Raw genomic sequence first — 21252 nt, 5'->3', positions numbered from 1 at the left:
TCCGACTCTGCAACCCCATGGACTGTGGGATTCTCCAGGCCAGAATATAGGAGTGGGTAGTCTTTCCCTTCTCCAGGGGATCTTCCCAAACCAGGGATCGAACCCAGGTCTCCCACATTGCAGGTGGATTCTTTACCAGATGAGCCACAATAAATTGTGCCTATTCTGACTGTTTTCACAGCTCTCATTAAACTCTCATAACCTAATAATTCGTCTTTGGAATTAAGACGAATAAACAATTGCAATTCACCATGACCAATTCAACTCATTTTCTGAAGAGATTCAAACTGTTCAGAAAATGAGAAGTAAACCTAATATCTGAGACTCTATTTTACCAAAAATAAATAATTGAATGGTATTGAAAAGCTAACAAAAATGTAAAAGAACTGCACTGTGTCCTTTTACAAGTGATGTTATGCAAATAAAGGGAGGTCTTGCTATGTTTAGATATTACCTAAGTAAACTGCACCGAACGTTTTGTAATAATTTCAGACCCAGAATTATGTGAACAAAACAAAATGGGTTCAAAAAAGAAGCAGTCCTCGTTGAGTAGAAGATGAAATGAGAATAAAGACAAAAACGTCTTTGGTAAACTCAGAATTCAAAACATGTGTAAAACTAGAAATATAAATTGAAAGTCAAAGCAATATGAAGCAGCATCATACATAGAGGAACCTTAATTGCACATTGCTAAGTGAATGAAGCCATTCTGGAAAGGTTACACACAGTATAGTCCCACCCATGGGACATTTTAGAAAAGGAAAAATATAAAGAGAATGAGAAGATCAGTGTTGCCACAGAAGGGGGAAAGGATGAATAGGCACAGCACGGCGGATCTGCAGTGTAGTGAAAACATTCTGTGTGATGATGAAACAGTGTGTACACACATCGTGCAGTTGGCAAAACCTAGAAAACTGTACAACGTGAAGAGTGCACTCTAATGTAAACTGTGGACTTAGCTAAAATAATGCATCACATTGGTTCATCAAATTTAACATATGTATTACAGCATTGCAAGATGTCAATTATTGCGGCACCCAGGGAAGGGGGAAATATATTGGAATTCTCTGTACAGAGTATAGTGTACCCTCTGTTCAACTTTTCTATAAATCTAAAATTTCTCTAAGAAATAAACTATTATTTTGAAAAACAAACTGATGAGAGTTAAACTTATACATGGTAATATATATTAATGAATAGAAACTGACAGAAAAAAATTTTCATACTAAATGCAATGGGGTACCCTGGATTGGATACAGGAAAAGAAAGATGTTAGTTGAAAAACTGATGAACTAAAAAAAAAAAAAATGTAGTTTAGTTAATAGTTAATAGCAATGTATCAGTGTGAATCTCTTAGTTTTTAGAAACATCACCATATGTGTATAAGACATTTTAAAACTTTTTATTTTATATTGGAGTAGAGTTGATTAATGGGCTTCCCTGGTAGCTCAGAAGGTAAAGTATTCCACCCGCAATGTGGGAGACTTGGGCTCGATTGCTGGATTGGGACGATCCCCTGGAAGAGGGCGTGGCAACCCACTTCAGTATACTTCCCAGGAGAATCCCCATGGACAGAGGAGCCTGGCAAGCTGTAGCCCACGGGGTTGCAGGGTCAGACAGGACTGAGCCGCTAAGCATAAGACATAGCACACGTGGTTGATTAACAATATCATGAGAAAGTGTACAACAAAATGATTCAGTAATACATATACATGTATCTATTCTTCTTTCCCAGAAAACCATGATGTTTTCTTCTGACTCAGATAACCAAGACGGTGTGGTCACTCACCTAGAGCCAGACGTTCTGGAGTGTGAAGTCAAGTGGGCTTTAGGGAGCATTACTGTGAACAAAGCTACTGGAGGTGATGGAATTACAGCTGAGCCCATTCAAATCCTAAAAGATGAAGCTGTTACAGTGCTGCATTCATTATATCAGCAGATTTGGAAAACTCAGCATTGGCCATAGGACTGGAAAAGGTCAGTTTTCATTCCAATCCCAAAGAAAGGCAATGCCAAAGAATGTTTAAATTACCATATAACTGCACTCATTTCACATGCCAGCAAGATTATGCTAAAAATCTTGCCAGCTAGACTTCAGCAGTACATGAACCGAGAACTTCCAGATATACAAACTGGATTTAGAAAAGGCAGAGGAACCAGAGATCAAATTGCCAACTGGATCATAGAAAAAGCAAAAGCAAGGGGATTCCAAAAAAAGATCTACTTATGCTTCATTGCCTAGGCCAAGGCCTTTGACTGTGTGGATCACAACAAACTGTGGTAGATTCTTAAAGAGATGGGAATAGCAGACCACATTACATGTCTCCTGGGAAACCTATAAGCAGGACAAGAAGCAACAGCTAGAACTAGACATGGAACAACAGACTGGTTCAAAATTGGGAAAGGAGTATATCAAGGCTATATATTGTCACCCTGCTTATTTAACTTATATGCAGAGTACATCATGCGAAATGCCAGGATGGATGAATCTAAAGCTGGAATCAAGATTGCTGAGAGAAATATCAACAACCTCAGATATGCAGATGATATCACGTAAATGGCAGAAAGTGAAGAGGAATTAAAGAGCCTCTTGATGAAAGTGAAAGAGGAGAGTGAAAAACCTGACTTAAAAATCAACATTCAAAAATTGAAGATCATGGCATCCAGTCTTATCACTTCATGGCAAATAGATGGGAAAGTGTGGAAACAGTGTCAGATATCATTTCCTTGTGCTCCAAAATCGCTGCGGCCAGTGACTGCAGTCATGAAGTTAAAAGACACTTGCTCCTTGGAAGAATAGCTATGGCAAACCTAGACAGTGTATTAAAAAGCAGAGACATACACTTTGCAGACAAGGCTATGATTTTCCCAGTAGTCCTATATGCGTTCAATCCCTGGAATGGGAAGATCCCATGGGGAAGGAAATGGCAAGCCACTCCAGTATTCTTGCCTGGGAAATACTATGGACAGAGGAACCTGGCAAGTTATGTCCATGAGGTCACAAAATGAGTCAGACATGACTTAGCAACTAAACAACAACAAAAATTATTCCAAAAGAGGCAAAATTTAAAGACCAAAATCACATATGATTATGAAATAACCAACAGCTAGGATGAAATGTCCAAACACTAACTGACCGTATTCCTCCTTGGCTCTGAAAGCTGAATGTATTATACAGAAACAACACAAAATCTACTAGTGTGCTAGAAACACCATGAGACACTGAAGGACAGGGAGGCCTGGCGTGCTGCAGTCCGTGGGATCACAAAGAGTCAGACACGACTTAGCAACTGAGCAATAACAACAAGACTAGAAACTCCTTGCGGGCAGTGCTTTTTTTCTCACGCTCTTTTGACTCTAAAGTGTCTAGCAAAGGAAGTGCTTATACATGTTCAATGACTGATTCTCAATTATCTAGAGTCAAATGATACAAATATCTTCTGAAGTCACTTTTTAAAACACCTTATGTTGTATTAATTAAAATAAGAGTTTTTTCTTTACTATTGCTCACAGGTCACATTATGTATTCCAAAAGAAAGCTAATAAATTATGATAGAATAGCAAAGAGAAATCTGGCCTCATTAAAAATATTTTTTTCTCCCAAACTATGCAGATCCTTTTGTAAGGCAAGTTTTTCATTTTTCAGCTTCATTATATTTTACAAAATTCCCTGTATGTAACAGTGATTCTTCTGTATTTTGATATCTACTAATTAGCTAAGAGGTCGTAAGCGATTTCCCCATCCTATTGTTAAACACATTACATTTCATTAACTGTTCAGTCAACTTAAGTTTTTAAATAATTGTTAGTACTATGCTAGGTTCATGATCTTTTTTGAAAAACCAAAAAATGAGCCCCTGATGGATGAGGTTATTGAAAGACTTGGTGGATCAGAGATCTAAATCAGTACACTAAATCCCAATTAATTATAAGAATAAAAATTAGTTATATAAAATTTAAAGAAATAGCTGTTCTTTACATAAAAAAAGATACCCTTCTTTTCTACACCTTGACTATGGTATTCCATGAGAGATATATGTTGTAATCTTCCAAGGTGACAATTCAAACTTATGTTTGTTTCCTAAGGAACATATAAATTTAAGTAACATATCTCATTTCAATTTTTTGCTTGTAAGTGCCTTGAGATGTTTCATGCTGTATTTCTTTATACTCACTTCTTATGGAACATCTGTTTCTATAACAGGTTAAACAATTGTCCCTCTCCTGTTTAAGCATTGTTGAAAATAACTACTTATATCTCTGTTGAAAATCATAATTTCTATAGCTCACATCTAATAATATCAGAGTGTTTATTGAAAGGAAAATTGATTGTTGAGAGAGAAACTATCTGGTGAACATTTTCTAAGTTTGTCACTGGTTAAAATTTGTCACTATTCAAAATTTGTCTTTTATTTTCTATTTCTTCTTTGTCTGTCACATATCATGAGTGCATTCTATAATGCTTATCTAGAAATTACCTGTTTTATACTGTAGGTACCATTTATTATAAAATTAATAATGAAATTAAAAGTTTATTTTAGTTTTTTTTTGTATCCTTTACTGCCAAAATACCCCTAGCTAGATCTGCCCAAACTCTAAAAGTATATTATGTGACTTTCTGCATCTGTGACCTTCTATTTGAAAATTTAGCCTTCATAGAATCTATATTTCTCAAACACATGTACGCCCATGGCAGATTCATGTCAATATATGACAAAACCAATACAATATTGTAAAGTAATTAGCCTCCAATTAAAATAAATAAATTTATATTTTAAAAATCTCAAAAAAAAAAGAAATTATAACATTGTGGCAATGATATAGAATTTCAAATGTAATAGCACATAAGATACTACTAGGTATATTATGTGTTACAGATGTATATCTGTGAGTGTGCACATACATACATAAATGTAAATAAATATGTCATCCATTAGCAATACAATTCATATCTATAGGAGTACTGTTCAACAGTTGATTCTGAAGAACTCTAAAAGTCAAGAAACTTTAGGAGAAACTAAGATACATATCAGTCATGATCAGTAAAATGCAATATCATAGAAATTACCCTAAAATTCATTACCATCTTTCTAGATTCTTCATATCCTATATCCAGTTGACACAATTTCTTACCGGACATCGTAAATGACCAGTATCCATAACTTCCATTCTATGCCATGCCAGATATCTTTCTTGGATGACCTGAATAAACGAACTGTTCTTTGCACCTCTATTTTAAGTCCACAGAATGAACTTCCTAATGTCTAGACTGTTGAACAATTTTCCATTAAAAGAATCCCAACTCTCTGACATGGTGTATGAGGCTTTTCACAATCCAGGATAATTCTGTTTTTCCTTTCACAAATTCCATGTTCTGCTCTTCTCTACATTACTTTCAGAATACACGCGCTATATTTTTTTCTCAACATACAGTGCTATTTTATAGTCTGTGTTTTGTGTATGTGATGCCTAATCACATACACCGCATAAATTACTATTTGTGTTTAAAGCTTCACGTATTTACTCTTGACATAGTTTACTCTGACTCACGTTAAGCAGAGCTGATGACACACATTTCGGTATTATTGAATCACCGTGTATCTTAATTGATGACTATCACTATATTGTAGTTACTGCTCCACACATTCTCTTCTCCCAGATTGCTTCTCAAGGAAATGGCTTCATTAACTCTCTTACAATAGGCAGTATAGAATAATGGTAATGTACATAAAGTAAAAAGTCAGACTCCCTGGTTTTATTCCTGGCTCTGTCACTTACTAAGTGCATGATCTTGTTTAGTTATTTAAATTTGGAGGTGGGGCTTATTTTTTCTGTAAAATGAGAGTAAAACGTTATCAGGCGGTCGTGAGAATTAAACAAGTTGACATGGAAAGCACTGCAAATAGACCACAGCGCATTGTAGAAATATTAGCAGTAGGTACTGTTTTTTGTATCTTTTACTGCCTATGGTAGTAGCAGCACACAGCAGGAGCTCAAGCCGTTACTAAATAGGATGAATGAATTCCAATACACGGAAGCTTGTGCAAGCGCCGTTTATATTGCATAAACTATTCAGAATTCGATTCCAAAAAATAATGTGACTCCACAGACTTTCCTTTCTAAAATAATGTTAGCATCTTTAGTTCTTCCCATAGTGTTTACCACTGGATATTTTCTTTGAATTAGGATCATATATTTCAGAAATGAAAAAGTATTTATTTTAGAGGAGATTATTACCATGGCAAATTATACCACAAAATATTTCTTGGGTTATAAAACTCCTGCCCTGATTTTTACATTCTAGTTTACAAAATCTGCTGAAGAACTAACTTGCTATCCTAACTAATAATTATCACATTACAGAAAGCTACATAAGAATGCCTTATATTTCTATAAAAATATTCCATAAAAATTACTGTTCAGAAGGCAAAAGTATTGTTAATAATTTTGAGATGTTTAAAATCTTGAGGATTTATTGGTTAAAAGATAACACATCTAAGCCTTCTATCTGAAGACTAGTCACATTAAAATGATGTACTAATTTTTTAAAAAGATCTCAAAACATTCATTGGTTCTTATGAAAACTGAGAGTAAACGAGATTTGTTTTGATTATGAGCTAACATATAAAACTACTATTTCAATGCAAGTACAGTAATAATTGAATCTAAGCTAAAATCAATTTTTAGTTGTCAGAGAATGAGTTAAGAATTTTTAGGCAGAAAGTGACATCTCAGTCCCTGGATCATAAATCAAGTTGTGATGAGAGGATAGGGATACACGAGAGAATGGAGAGCTAATAATAATCCTATACAACCCAATTTTCCTCTTAGCCTTACGAAAGATCAGCATTTTTCAACTGCTGAGAAAAGAGCGCAATACTGACTGATGTATCCCAAGATTTGGTTATTCTTTAGGATACTGTAAGGCAAGACGTTCAGACAAAATAGTCCTGAAATTCTGTGAAATGTAGTCTCTTCAACATTAAATCACATAATCTTGAATCTTTCTTTGGTACCGTCCTCAGCCAAGACAGAGAGATTAATGAAAGACCACTAAACAGACCCAGAAAGCAATGATTTTGAGGATGACCTTGAGGATCCCTGAGCTTCAGCTGCTTGTCTGTGTAATTAAGGAATTACAGTAGATGATTTCTAAAGTCTCTGCTGGCTCCAAAATTGATTACTCATTCAAATATATGCTACTGCTCCAAATAAGATAAAAATATGCCCCCCTTATAAGAAAGTGAAGCAGCTCTATCAACAAACATTTTCACAAAATTCTATACAGTTATCTTTGGTTTAGGACTACATTGTTACCTGCTTTTTCAACACTCAAGAGAATGAGTAAATTAAAATTGAAATTATCACTGATTCTACTTTAAAAACTGATTACCCAGCACATCCATCCATTCAGGATAGACATGACAAACGGTTTTATAGCACAGTTTACAAAATTGATTCATACCATCCATGAGCTTTAAACTCCACTGAAGACTTTTGAGATCAATGTTTATGACTACCAGATGCCTTGATATTCACGGCACGGAGTAAGTATCCAGGTGTAGACTAAGAGTTAAGGTTCTTTGAAACCACCCTGCTGTGTCTGTCCTCTCTTCCTGCAAGAGCTGAATCTCCTTGGTTTCTGGATTCATGGTCTTGTCACTTTATGCTGAGAAAAAAGATCACTCTTTACATTTGTCTAAAGTTTGAAAAATTCCAGACAAAGGAGCCTGATGGGCTACAGTCCATAAGGTCCCGAAAAGTCGGACATAATTGATTGACTGAGCACGCATGGGCCACAAAAACCTTAGCTTATTCTTAGCCCTACACCCAAAAGAACATTAACTGGTATTGTCACTTGGAAGGGAAATTTGATTACATTTACCAAGCATCTTATGCCCTCTTTTTTTCCTTTTGCTTTGTCTTCCTTAGTTCATTATTTTCTTCTGTGGAGTTCCCCAAAGGTCTTACAACTTACACAATTCACCAAATTTGGTTTCTCTTTATTTTATGCCTTTATTATAAAAATAATCTATTAATAAAAATTCTTTTTTTTTTTAATATCCCTTCTTGGAGTGTCATTTAGCCTATGCCAAATCACTAAGATACATAATTAGAAGAACACAGGGCTGACCCTTGGTTTCTATAATCTGTTATGAGAACTTTTACAGTGATTTTCAAATGCTTTTTCTGACTCCTGTCTGTTCTTTGATTACAGTATCCTCCATAATCACCTCTTTAAAATATGACCCTTGAATAATCTCCAATATCTTTAGTGGGGCACATAAAATCTATTATAAGCTGATCTCAGTAACTTTCTAGGAATGTTTCATAGTCGTTTACCAAACAATCTTAAATTCAAGTAACTCCTTGATGGGGAATTTTCATGTTTCTATTCCAATTTCACTATCACTTAATTTATGGCTTTTCTAGTCTTTTGGTTTTAGTGTTATCTCTCTTATCGTGAGCAATGGATGCAAATGTATAAACATCTTCAGCATTTACAAATACTGAAGCTACTACAATCAACTTAAACTGAGCTCCAATATTACATGAGAGAAACTTGAGAATTCTAAAATGAATTCCTGTTACAGAAGTGCTAAGAATAGATTCCTTGAGTGGCTGGTAAAATGCCTATTTTTCCTGCTATGTGTTTATAGTAATAGTAAATTTTAAAATATCCAGAACTATATTTATCATGAATTATGCATAGTGCTGCATCGAGAGTTTGGAACAAACTACAGCATAGCACCATATCAAGCAGCAGTCGATTCCTTTCATAAGTAATACCTGTTTCATTATAGCAGATAATGATTTTCTAGCAGAGCGATTCCCAAAGTTGAACAGCATGAGAATCACATGGAAAGCCTGTGAAGAAACAGATTGCTGAACCCTGATCCCAGGATTTGTAACACAGTAGTAGGTCTTAGTTAGAAGCCCAGAATTTTGCATTTCTAACAATTATTGTTTAAAAATTTAAAACAAAAACAAAAAAAACCCCAAAATTAAAAACAATTTCAATATATTAGTTTATATAGATACAGCTATATATGAGTCTGTAGTTTTACATATGTATATAGTTTTATATAACTGTATATACATAACGTGTATGTGTATGTTAAGCTGCCTTATTCCTAGAATGAATAAAACAAACTTTCAAACAGGCTATTCAGAAAATTGAATATACTATCCCCCTTGATGTTTTCCATCTTATGTCCCATGTAAAAGGGATAAATGATTTTAGCAAGTCCCAAGAAATTTGGGCTATTACATTGATAATTCGTCTTCATATAACATTTCCTGAATAAAGTGAACATCACTAGCAAAAAATAAACAAAACTGATGGTAATCAGTGAGCTACGAAGTTTGCAGAAATACTTGAAGTGGCTTGTATTGTAAATGTTATAACCTTTAAATGTTCTCAGGTCCAATGGCTATCATTTGGGACATGGGACTTATTTAAAAAGTGTTTTACACTGTATTTTTTTACAGGCCAAATTTAATTTCTTTAAAAAAAATCTTTCAAAAGAAATGAAACACCAGTGAATAATAAACCTAAAGGTCAAGACCATTAATTCATGAAATTAAAAAGAAAATATTTAAGGAGTAAAGTAAATAAGTAAAACTTTTGGGAAAATAATGATTTTTATAAATTCCCATCAAAATTCTTGACTTACACTTAATGAAATGACAGAATGGAAATTCGTCTCCTTTGGAACACATATGCTACATTTATATCCTATATTCAAATGAAAACTTGGAAACTTGAAAATATAGCATTTGTTCTAAGTATGCTCTTTAAAATATTAAGGGAGCTGGACATTTCTTAGCAATACAAAAATTGATATCCAATCTGCTATATACCCTTTTGTACATGTGTCAACAAATTTAATGTAAAATAAGTATGAAAGCCATTCTTTTTTTAAGTTTAATATCTATATTTTGGTTATTCTTATTTTAATAATTCCTTTTTTATAAGAAAGTACTTTCACTTGAAGTTGCACAAAGTAAAATATTTTGGTGCTAAAAAAGTTGTTATTTTTATAAAATGCTATCAATATGACAAATCACTAGAAGCAAAATTTTACTTCCAAATTGAAATTTTTTAAAAAACAAATATGAAATCAACATAATAAAATTATTAAATATTTAAACATTCAAATTAAACATGAAAATTATTTGTGTATCTTAGCTTCTTATTAACTTTGTAGTTACTTATGTTAAATGACTAATATCATTTAAATGTTAAATATCACAAAGCACAAATTTGTGGGTAAAGCTGAAATAAAGAAAATCCATTCAAATATGTTTCAAGTCTCCTTTCCTCTAAACCCAACAAAGCTATACATCAAAGAAAAAGGAAAAAAAGTATATCACATGTCATATTTTAAAAATTCTAATTCAATCCCCCAAATACAAACAAGCATTGTTTTGATACAGAGAGGGGGATTTATACAGAAATATACAACATTATCAATGAAAACTATTTCTTTTTCTTTAAACACTAACATCATTTCTGATAAAACAGATACAAGATAACATTTTAAATTTTATAAATTTAATATTGCTAGAATAAATTCTATTTTTGTTGATTTCTACCACTTATTCACCTTCCCCCTTATTTTATAGTGTATTTTACTTCAAGGAAAGGTTAAAAAAGGCCTATAAAACTTTGTCATGTTTTTCTAATTCATTGGACAACTTTCCTTGAAAGGTCAGCACAGTGGGTGAAAGTGACATATATAAAATATATAGCATTGTTCATGCTAGGCAGAAAAATTTTAAATGACCAAGAATCACATGTCAAAAATTTTATTTTCCTGGATGGACTATTCAGCATATGAAGCAGAATTTGGATTGTGATTCACAAAGGCAGAGTCCCAGGTGGTTATCATTGACACCCAGTTGTCAACATATTCTTCCTGCATTTCAGACACCATTCACAAAATGAAAGGTAGAAATCCAGTAGGTAAGACTTCTAGAACCCAGACTTCACAAATAGCAATAATTCCAATATTGAAGGCAAATTATACTATATTAGAGACTTGTTTTAGAGAATATTTTTATTATTTCCATTTTTCTTGATGATTCACTCAATTCTAAATACTTCTAGTTTTAGGTAATTGGAATTTATTTGCAGGATACCAGATTTTTACCCCTAGACAACAGCCTATATAATTTTCAATACTGAGCTATCTTAAGCTACTTTTCTTTTTCAGTTAACTTCCAATGCATAGGCTTGTAGTATTTCTAAATACTAAATACTTATTATTTTCTACTAAGTAGATCTGCTAGTACAAAAATTAATATATGTAATATAGACATAGATGTATATCTATAGTATTATATATGCACATTTATATATTATATAAATACATCTGTAATATATACTCATACATATATAATATATACACTATAGTATGTGTAATTTTACTTAAGTTATGCCATTGAAAAGAGAGTGAAATCATTAACAGACCCCATCTAAAACAACAGATTGGAACATCAAATTTTTCTCAACAAATGAAAAGTCAGTGTTAGTTTCATTATCCTCCCTTGTATTGGAAAGCTTTTACTATTTACTTACCCAGGTAATTTAAATTTATGGGCAATTAATCTAAGAACCTTAAATGGGAGAAAAACAGGGGGAATTTCATGAAATGGGAATTAGTGTCAAAGAACTTTCCATTTCCAGGCTGAGATAAATATCAATGAAATAACTGCAATCACATAGAACTATAAGCTGAGGTTGTACAACAAAGAACAAGGCAGATGAGCTAATAGGTGTTATATCCTAGTCTTGGGGGTGGCAGGAGGGTGGCATATGAGAGTTAGAAGGTATCCCTGAAGAAGAAATATTAATATTTTGAGGAAATTCTAACTCTTATTTTGATTCTTTCAATTCAAAATGTATTTCAAGATTATATGCAAACTTTGACCTGTGCAGATTCAATGATATAACAATCACGTGCTGTTAATGGAAATATTTTGAGCTCTTAATTGAGAAGAGGTATTAACTGGCACCCCAGGTAATACTATCAACTTTCCTTTTCCAAAATTCAAATCTAAGACATGGTGTAGGCTGAGATTTAAGCAGAAGTATCAGTGAATTGACTATTCATTAGAAGGACTGATGCTGAAGCTGAAGCTCCAATACTTTGGCCACCTGATGTAAACAGCCGGCTCATGGAAAAGACCCTAATGTTGGGAAAGATTGAAGGCAGGAGGAGAAGGGGACGACAGAGGATGAGATGGTTGGATGGCATCACCAACTCAATGGACATGAGTCTGAGCGAACTCCGGGAGATGGTGAAGGACAGGGAAGCCTGGCATGCTGCAGTCCATGGGGTTGCAAAGAGTTGGACATGACTGAGAAACTGAACAGTGACAATTAATGAATTTAGCGGGTTTGGATTAGAATGGAAAAATTATAAAAGTTATCTAAGATTAAGAAATGATATCTGTATACCTCTTTTACATACATTTGTGTGTGTGTGTATATATATATAGATAGATAGATAGATAGATATAGTTAGATATATAGGAACATCTCACTTGCCCAACTATCATTTACTCTAAAGTGCTGTGACTTAGAAATTACTGTTATGCCTCAATTAAATGTGAGGCTAAATACTAATTAAGGTTAATAGGCCTGCATTAGGTCATACAGCAATAAAAGATACAGCCAGAATCCAAATGCAGATGTGCTGATTCTACATGATGTGCTTATTCTACTTTACTATCCTTCCTGTTATCTTTGACATTATCTTAAAGCACAAAAAAAGACAACCTGGGAAAATACAGATAACATTGTAGGATAGAATTATGCATTGCCATAGCCTTGATTGAGAAATCAGGGTGTCTGACCAGGAGATAAAGCATTACATCCTATCAGGATATCTACCTGGAAAGTATGAGAAATACAAAAAGAGTGGATTCAATAAGGAAAACATATGCCTCCACATAACTTAGTGGTTCTGAGGTGTCAGGGTTCCTGGATGGTCTCTCTAATGCTCTCTGGCTCTACCTTTCTGGCCATTAAGGGAGTGCAGGTCCTCCAGACTGGACTCTGGGCCATCACAGAGCAAACTCAGAGGCCCAAAACACCTGGCCTCCCCCCACGTTTTTTTTTTATTTTTAATTGGAGGACCACAATTATAATATTGTGTTGGTTTTGGCCATAGGAGAATTAGCCATAAGTATACATATGTTCCCTCCTTCTTGAACCTCCTTCCAACCTCCCAACTCATCCCACCCCTCTAGACTGCCACAGAGACCTCCTCCTAACTTTTTATTGGAAGGAAACTTTCCCAAAAGTCACTGCAGTCCTGGTCCAGTCTCACTGGCTTTACATTACTCTTGCCTAAACCAACAATGGAAAAATGACTTAATTATCATGATTTGCTCTCAGATGAATCAATACTCACCCTGCAAAGTAACAGAGGGGTCATTTTCTAAAGGAACACATAGGAGGGTGAAAACATGAACCGTTTCAGTGTTCCATCAGCAAAGAAAAACCAGGGAACAAATACTGGGTGAGCAACCAATGGGGTCTCTATTTGCCAGAAGACTGTTTTCTATTTAAGTGCATTATCACTGGTAAGTCAGCAATAAATCGATAGGAAAATCTTTATCAAAAAATGCCTAGGTGGGAGGGGGGATCGGGATTGGGAATACATGTAAATCCATGGCTGATTCATATCAATGTATGACAAAACCCACTGGAAAAAAAAAATAATAATAAAAAAAAAAGTGAAAAGGTTTTAAAAACAGAAAAAAAATAAAAAATAAAAAAAATAAAGTAAAAAAAAAAATGCCTAAAAGAATTGAAAGATGGAGGTGGTTTAATTTTTTTTTTTTAATTTACAATTGCTGATTTTGAGACTTTTAATTTTACCCCACCCCTCCCTCAAATCTCTCTTCATTTTCTTTTCCTTAGTTGAGTTTATTTAATTGAGTCAAAGTTCTTGATTTCTTTGTACTGCTTAACCATCTTACCAATAATATCCTAAGTGAAAACTATGTAGCCTACTTCCTACTAATCTCTTCTCTGTAATCATACACAGACTAAGACATTTCAATCAACCAATCAATTTAAGTACTAGTCATGTGTAAACTATGGATTTTTTCTATATTACAATCCAACAATATGTATGGGCTTCGATATATGTTGATTATTCTCTAAATCAAAAAAACATTTAAACTACTGATTTATTTACTAACACTTCTCAATAATTTTACTAACACTTCTCAATAATTAAGCCCCAAATTCAAATGTTATTGATGTAATTCATAGTTTATAGGGCCAGAGAAGGTTAATTGCTTGTTTGCTTTACTAAAGTGAACAAACAGTACCAGAAAATATCTATGTCAAAGAAAACTTTTTATTGAAAATGAATTATAATGAATTATCATGACCTTCTAGATAATTTCAGTGGACAAGTTTGAGTAATATTTCCATGAAATTCATTAGAGAACACCAAAGTTTCACTAAACTTCTTCATAGATCTTTTTTCCCATACCTAATAACATAGTACCAAACTGAGAGCTCAGATGATAAAGAATCTACTTGCAATGCAAGAGACCTGGTTTTGATCCCTGGGTCAGGAAGATCTCCTGGAGAAGGGAACAGCAACCCACTCCAGTATTTTTGCCTGGAGAATTCCATGGACAGGCAACAATCCATGAGGTCGCAAAGAGTCAGACATGACTGAGCAATTAACACAATACCATACTTTTCTACCAGGTTTCCTTTAAGATATGAAGCACTATTTAAAAATAGAGAGAGAAATAATCCTCCCAAGAAAATAACATAGGTCAATTCTCAGGTTTTATGTGTGAATATATCTCTGGGGAAGAGAATGAATAGGAGTAGAAAACACTATATATGAAGGAATGAGCCGCTCTTGACAATTTTCCCCCAAATAATAATTTTAGATAGCTGGGGTGATGTAATCATTACATGAAAGACATTTCAAATTTGGAAAGAACTATTGGTCTATTTCTTAAAACTTGTATTTAAAAAGATTTGGCATTTAGAGCTTCTGATGGAAGTATGCCTGGGACTTAAAGAAGTTGCTGACTACCCTTAAGGTCTTTTCAGTGACCACACCTCCCGATGGATCACCATTATCCACTCCCTGAGTAAGGGCTTCTCAACCTGGAAGCTGTCATTTTGCACCAGGTCATTCTGAGTTGTAGGAAGCTGTCATGTTCTTTGTAAGATGTTAAGTAGGACCCCTAGTTTCCATACTAGATGCCCATTGCTCCCTGCCTACCCAGTTGTGACAGCCAGCATATCTCCAGACAAATATCCCCACGGGGCAAAATCAAAATCGCCTCCCCGCTTACCTACCCCTTCATCAATTGAGAACCATTTCCCTAAATCAAAAGTATCAGCTTTTCTAAGCCACTTGTCAAGTCATACTCACAGAAAAAAGGAATAGAAAAGTGGTTGCCAAGAGGTGAGGGTGGGGGAAATGGGAAGGGGTTGGTAAGATGATACACACTGTCAGCTGTGGAGGTAGGACTGAGGATCTAATGTAATACCTGGTGACTATAACTGATATCACAGTATCACAGTACTGAAATTTTCTAAGAGAGTAGAACATGCATGTTCTCAGGAAAAAAAAAACAAACAGAAGCGAGTAGGATATTTAAGTGATTAAGTATGCTGTGACATCATTATAATTTTTTCCTCCAAAGTTTATATTTATATTTTAGTTAACCTGAAAACAGATGCCCTTCTACTTATTAGGGTTAATTAATTAAAACAATAACTAGTTCAAACTTATTTCCAGCTATCACTTCATTTTTTATGGAAAACCCTGAGGCATATATAGCACTACTGATTTAACTATCTATTCCTTTTAAAACTAAAACAAACACAAAATTCTTATATCCTAGTCAAATTGAAAATGGCAATGAGTAGGCAATAAAAATAATAAATTGAATCTACAGGCACAAACAATCATACAAGCAAAGATGTTAAATCCCAAACTTCAACTGACCATAGAGTTTCCAGTCAAGAATATCATCAGTATCTCAAAAAGAAATTAATATTAACATCACATTTTCTAAATTAGTGCTACTTATTTCCTCATGTACATTATGGTTAACATAACATGTGGAGGGGAGAAGATTAAAAGAAAAAATGTGTTACAAATCAACCCAGGACAATAATTGACATATTTGATTTTTCCTTTTCTCGTTTACTGAATCTTTGGGGACTTAAGGTATTATAAACATCACTATCTGTCAGGGAGATGTTTTTTTATCTCCCTGCTAGTTTTAATGATAAGCTTGGAGAGGTTGGCCAGCTATTTTAAGGCCATTTAATGCATCTGAAATAGGGAAGTCACAGCTGCTATATAAACCAGAAAAGCCATGAAGAGGAGGCCGGAGTGCCTGAGGTCAGCTTTCTGAGGCTGAAGGAGAGACTGAAAGCTGTTCATGAGAAAACCATAAGGGATTCCTAGGAGAAAGGAAGTGGGAAATTGGGCAAGAGATGGGAAAAGTCAAGAGGCAAGTTACCCTTACCCTGAGGAGTGTTTCTTAAATTTAATGTGCTTTAATGTGAATCACCTGAGGCCATGTTGAGAGGCAGATTCTGACTCAGAAGGTCTGGGGTGGGGCTGCATTTCTGAGAATCCCCCACATGCTGACACTGCTGATTGGTGCATGCACACTTTACATGGCAGGGTTCTAGAACACCCTTCCCCACCCCCCATATATCTGGAAATAAAAGTGTTAACTTTGTTCATCATAAAATCTAAGATAAACAAGGTATATGAATTCATTTCCCCAAATATTCTATATGGAGAAACAAGTTTTCCTTATACCTTCTTTAAAGCAGAAATAAAAAGAGAGAGAAGTAAACTGCTGCTTTGATATTTAAGTTAGTTTGTTAATTTTTTATTTTTTAAAGATATATTCTATTTATATTTATAGATGTAAAGAATTAGTATGGTTTTGCTTTTCATATCTTCTTAGACAGCAATCATATCTTCTATGATATGTTATCTTATGGAGTAATGAAAAACTCAAATTTCTAAAATCAACATTATAGTGGAGTATGAGTTGGACAATGAGTTTTAAATCAGTTTTCCAGCTCAATCCTGAGTTTCTACTCATTTGTTATGACTACCCAGGATGTGCTTTATCTTAACCATTTGATTCCTTTTGCACCTATGGGAAAACCAAATGCTGGCTTACTTCATACTCTCCCTTTCTGAGCCACAAACCAAGACCTGATTATGTGATAGGTTTTGGCATTATGTCAATGTCAAGGTGCACCAGAAAAAGAAGCAGATACAGGATGACAGATAGATGAAGTATTCCTGATGCAAAACATCCGTTGGTGAGGAAGAAGCTGCTAGTAAAAATTAGTATGTTTAGGCACAGAAATCTAAAGACTGAACACCAAGTCAAAGTAATTATAACCTCTTTGAAAAGAGGACGGTATAGGAATAAAATAAATAGGAATATATACCTTTTTTCCTACAACAACTATTTCTAAATAGCACTTTGCATTTTCTACAAGCTATCCTTGGAAACAACACAGATGTGTTTAGGCTTTTTTTTGTAGTTTTTTAGGAAGAAGAATTTTCCAAATGTATGAGCCTCTTTTTCTTCTGAAAGAAAGAATGTATGACAGAAAACCACAAAGTACTGTAAAGCAATTATCCTTCAATTAAAAAAAGAAAAGGAAAACTTTCTCACACAAAGAATTATCATAAACATTCGGGTCCCGAAATGGCATACACTTTAGTAACCTGTGTCTGGTTTCATAATGTTAAAGGTATATACAAAACTTAGAATTTAAAGGCAGCCATATTTTTCCTGGCTTCCCAAGGGTAAAGAATCCACCTGTCTATGCAAGAGATATGAGAGATGGTTCGATCCCTGGGTTGGGAAGATCCTCTGGAGGAGGGCATGGCAACCCACTCCAGTATTCTTTCCTGGAGAATCCCATGGACAAAAGAGCCTGGTGGGCTATATAGTTCAAAGGGTTGCAAGGAGTTGGACATGACTGAACGACTTAGCAAGCATATATATATTTTTGTAAATAAAATGCCTAATTTTAAACTGACCTAGACAAATTGAAGACATTTTAAGCAAAGGAATGAAGGTTTATAGTCTTGACAAATACATCCTACTCTACTCAGAATTGTCTCCACAGTTGATTTTAAGGCTACAACTCTAGAGGCGACCATCTCCAAATACACATTTTCCACATCGCTTAAAATTTGTGAAGTCTCTTCTCAACTCACTGATTCTGACTGCATCACAAAAAGATGTTAGGTATCATGCTTAGATCATCTGCATCATGACAGTAATAGTCAAACCACTTATTTTAGTTCATTCAAGCTATGGATAAATTCAGAAGAGGGAAAAAAAAAAGACTTCCAAATGCTCGATAGTTCCATTGGACACAAACATTAAGCTGTGTTAGTCCATGTATTGACTACAGTGGTAAACAAAATTTCTCATCAGAACTATAGGAGTTCCTGTCCCCAATAATCCTAATCTCTAAGAAAGGCAAGGCACAGAATTGTGTTCCTTTCAAAAGTTAACCAAACTCACCCCATGTGATGGATAGGAGATCCAGCCCAGCTCCCCTTGAATGGTTTTTGAATCCAGTAAATTGACTGAAAAAAAAAAACAAAAAAACACAGGTACACAAACACGGTTAAAAGGAATGAATTCTATTTTTTTTTTTTGATTCCCAAAATATATTTATTAGGTCAGTGATACATATCAGTTTATGAAGTGAAGTCGCTGTGTCCAACGCTTTGCGACCCCATCAACTATAGCCCACCAGGCTTCTCTGTCCGTGTGATTTTCCAGGCAAGAGTACTGGAGTGGGTTGCCATTTCCTTCTCCAAAAAGGAATGAATTCTATTTAACTGTCAAATTGATGTTGTGTGTGTTGCTGAAATAACAACATGTTAAAAAACATGACTCTGCTCACTATCATTATATGTGTATGATTAATATAAGAAGGGTATTACAAAGAAAAGAAATAATAGGGAAAGGTAAGGGACCAAAAGTTTCTGACTTTTTTTAAAACTGTTTATGTTTGTTTATAAATATATTATATTCAATATACTGACAGAATAATTTCAGGTTTAAAGAGAACACTATAAAAATGCAAAGTAGGAAACACTAATGCAAGCAAGAAATCAAAATAATTGCAAAGACCATTAAATTTGACAAATTGACATATGATTTCACTATAAATTAGTTAAATATGATTCCATAGCAAAACATATTTTTTACATATTTGATATGGCATCTTCATACTGTCCCTGGCCAAATATATTACTCTGTAATCTGTATTTTTTAAACACTGTATAAATTGTGTACTTATACATAATGAATAAAATGCTTAGCTACCAGTTTGAGGAAAAACCAAAGTAAAAATGTGTATTATAATCACACCTGTGTAAATCTGTACTTATTTAAAGAAAGTATTGTTACCCAAAGGCTCCAATAACTTTGCTCAGAATTTTCTGCTAATTATTAAGTCTGGTAAATGATAAAATATAACAAGAATGTGGCTGCATTTTGAATATTTTAAAAGAGAAAGGCAAATGATTTATTTTAAGCCCAGAAAGTATTAATTTGAAGTGGATTAAAATATAAAAAGGTACTTTAATAACAAAGGGATTGTGTTGATTGTCAATCTGTTAAATAGTGGAAACTATGGTTTTACCACATCCTTTTTCTAAATTCCCTTGGAGAAGGGAATGGCAACCCACTCCAGTATTCTTGCCTTGAAAATCCCATGGACTGTGGAGCCTGGTAGGCTCCACAGTCTATGGGGTCACAAAGAGTCGGACACGACTAAGCGACTTCACTTTCACTTTTTCTAAATTAGAAAATAACCCCATGATTGATTAATGGAAGATGCAGAAGAAATTTACATAAAATATGAAGGTATTATTAACATGAACTAGAGAAGGTGAATCAATAAATATAATAAGAGAGACTTATTTTGAAGGGTTCCATATATTCACAAGTCAAAACATAACGTTAATATAGGCAAAGTACATGTCCACATGCTGTCAATAAAGTGTTTCATGATGCATGAAAAGCACCACCCTTTCTTTAATCATCCCATTTATTGTCTTACAAAGGAAACACTAAACTTATAAAATGTTAAGAAAAAGAATTATATGTGATTGATGTTAGAATTCTGAATTTTCAAGCACTGATTTTAAAAGATATTTGGTTAGATGAAAAATATACAAGATGAGTATAAGAAAAGTTTCTAATCATTAAGTTAAAAAAGATAAAATTCTCAAAGTCAGATTCTCTAAGTTTTGTGAGTAAAAACAAACAAGCAAAAAAAGAAAGAAAGAAAGAAAGAAACACACAAAAAAAACCCTATAAACTTAATTTATTACACTGGAATTCCTTAATGATTAAACTTTTTTCCCTTCACAATAAGTTAATCCCAGTGAGAAGTAATTATATTTAGGTAAAAGGAGGAGAAAGTTGTTGCATAAATTGCATAGTATAATTTCCATAATGAAATTATTTCCTCAGATATCAGTTTGGAAATTAACAGTATGCTTAATTGTATTGAAGTTATCTCTGAAAAATGATTCTTTAAAAACTTTTGCCAGTTAATGTTACAGATAATATTTCAGATTGAGCTCAGTCACTCAGTTGCGTCCAACTCTTCAACTCCATTGACTGTAGCCCGCCAGGCTCCTCTGTGCATGGGATTTCCCAGGCAAGGATACTGGAGTGGTTTGCCATTTCCTTCTCCAAGCGATCTTCCCTACCCAGGGCTCAAACCCATGTCTCTTGTGTCCCCTGCATTGTCAGGCAGATTCTTTACCACGAGTGACACCTGGGAAATCCAGAATTTCAGATTAAATCATGTTAAAGAATTTTTGAAAAGATGAGAATACATCCTCACCTTTAAAGTATGTTACCAACATTCACTCTGATAAAGACACACCTACTGCAGTTGTTGGTTCTGTCAGTCATCAGGTGACTTCCCATCAGGTGATTTACACTCAGGGATTTGCATAGTAGAATCTGCAGGGCCAGTATTCATAAGTTATTAGGTCAGATTTGTAATGTCTTTAGGGATTTAAATGATTCAATGTTTTGTGTGTATGTAATAATTGAATATGTACTAAATGATGAATATATGTCACTCCACATGCTAAGATGAATGGATGATTAAATTTCAATATTAATAACCAGAGGAAAAAAGTGTTTGAGGCAAGGAAAATG

The 21252-nt window shown here is 34.1% G+C and overlaps 1 protein-coding gene across 4 annotated transcripts in view; it reads right to left on the bottom strand.

Annotated features, from left to right (window-relative positions):
* The window catches only part of EPHA3 (EPH receptor A3), a 389454-nt gene that overhangs the window by 346058 nt on the left and 22144 nt on the right, over window positions 1-21252 (bottom strand). For 3 of the 4 annotated variants that reach the window (XM_043892614.1, XM_043892612.1, XM_043892611.1), the window contains exon 2: window positions 18583-18647. The exons of the other annotated variant lie outside the window; for it this stretch is intronic. In XM_043892614.1, the coding sequence (XP_043748549.1) occupies window positions 18583-18647 (65 nt within the window). The remainder of the gene's footprint in view (window positions 1-18582; window positions 18648-21252) is intronic. 4 annotated transcript variants of the gene reach the window in all.

Source organism: Cervus elaphus, chromosome 31, assembly GCF_910594005.1.
Source record: "Cervus elaphus chromosome 31, mCerEla1.1, whole genome shotgun sequence".
In the NCBI taxonomy this organism is placed as follows: Eukaryota; Metazoa; Chordata; class Mammalia; order Artiodactyla; family Cervidae; genus Cervus; species Cervus elaphus.
Note: the sequence above shows the minus strand (reverse complement) of the source record. Positions and strands in the feature narration are given on the sequence as shown.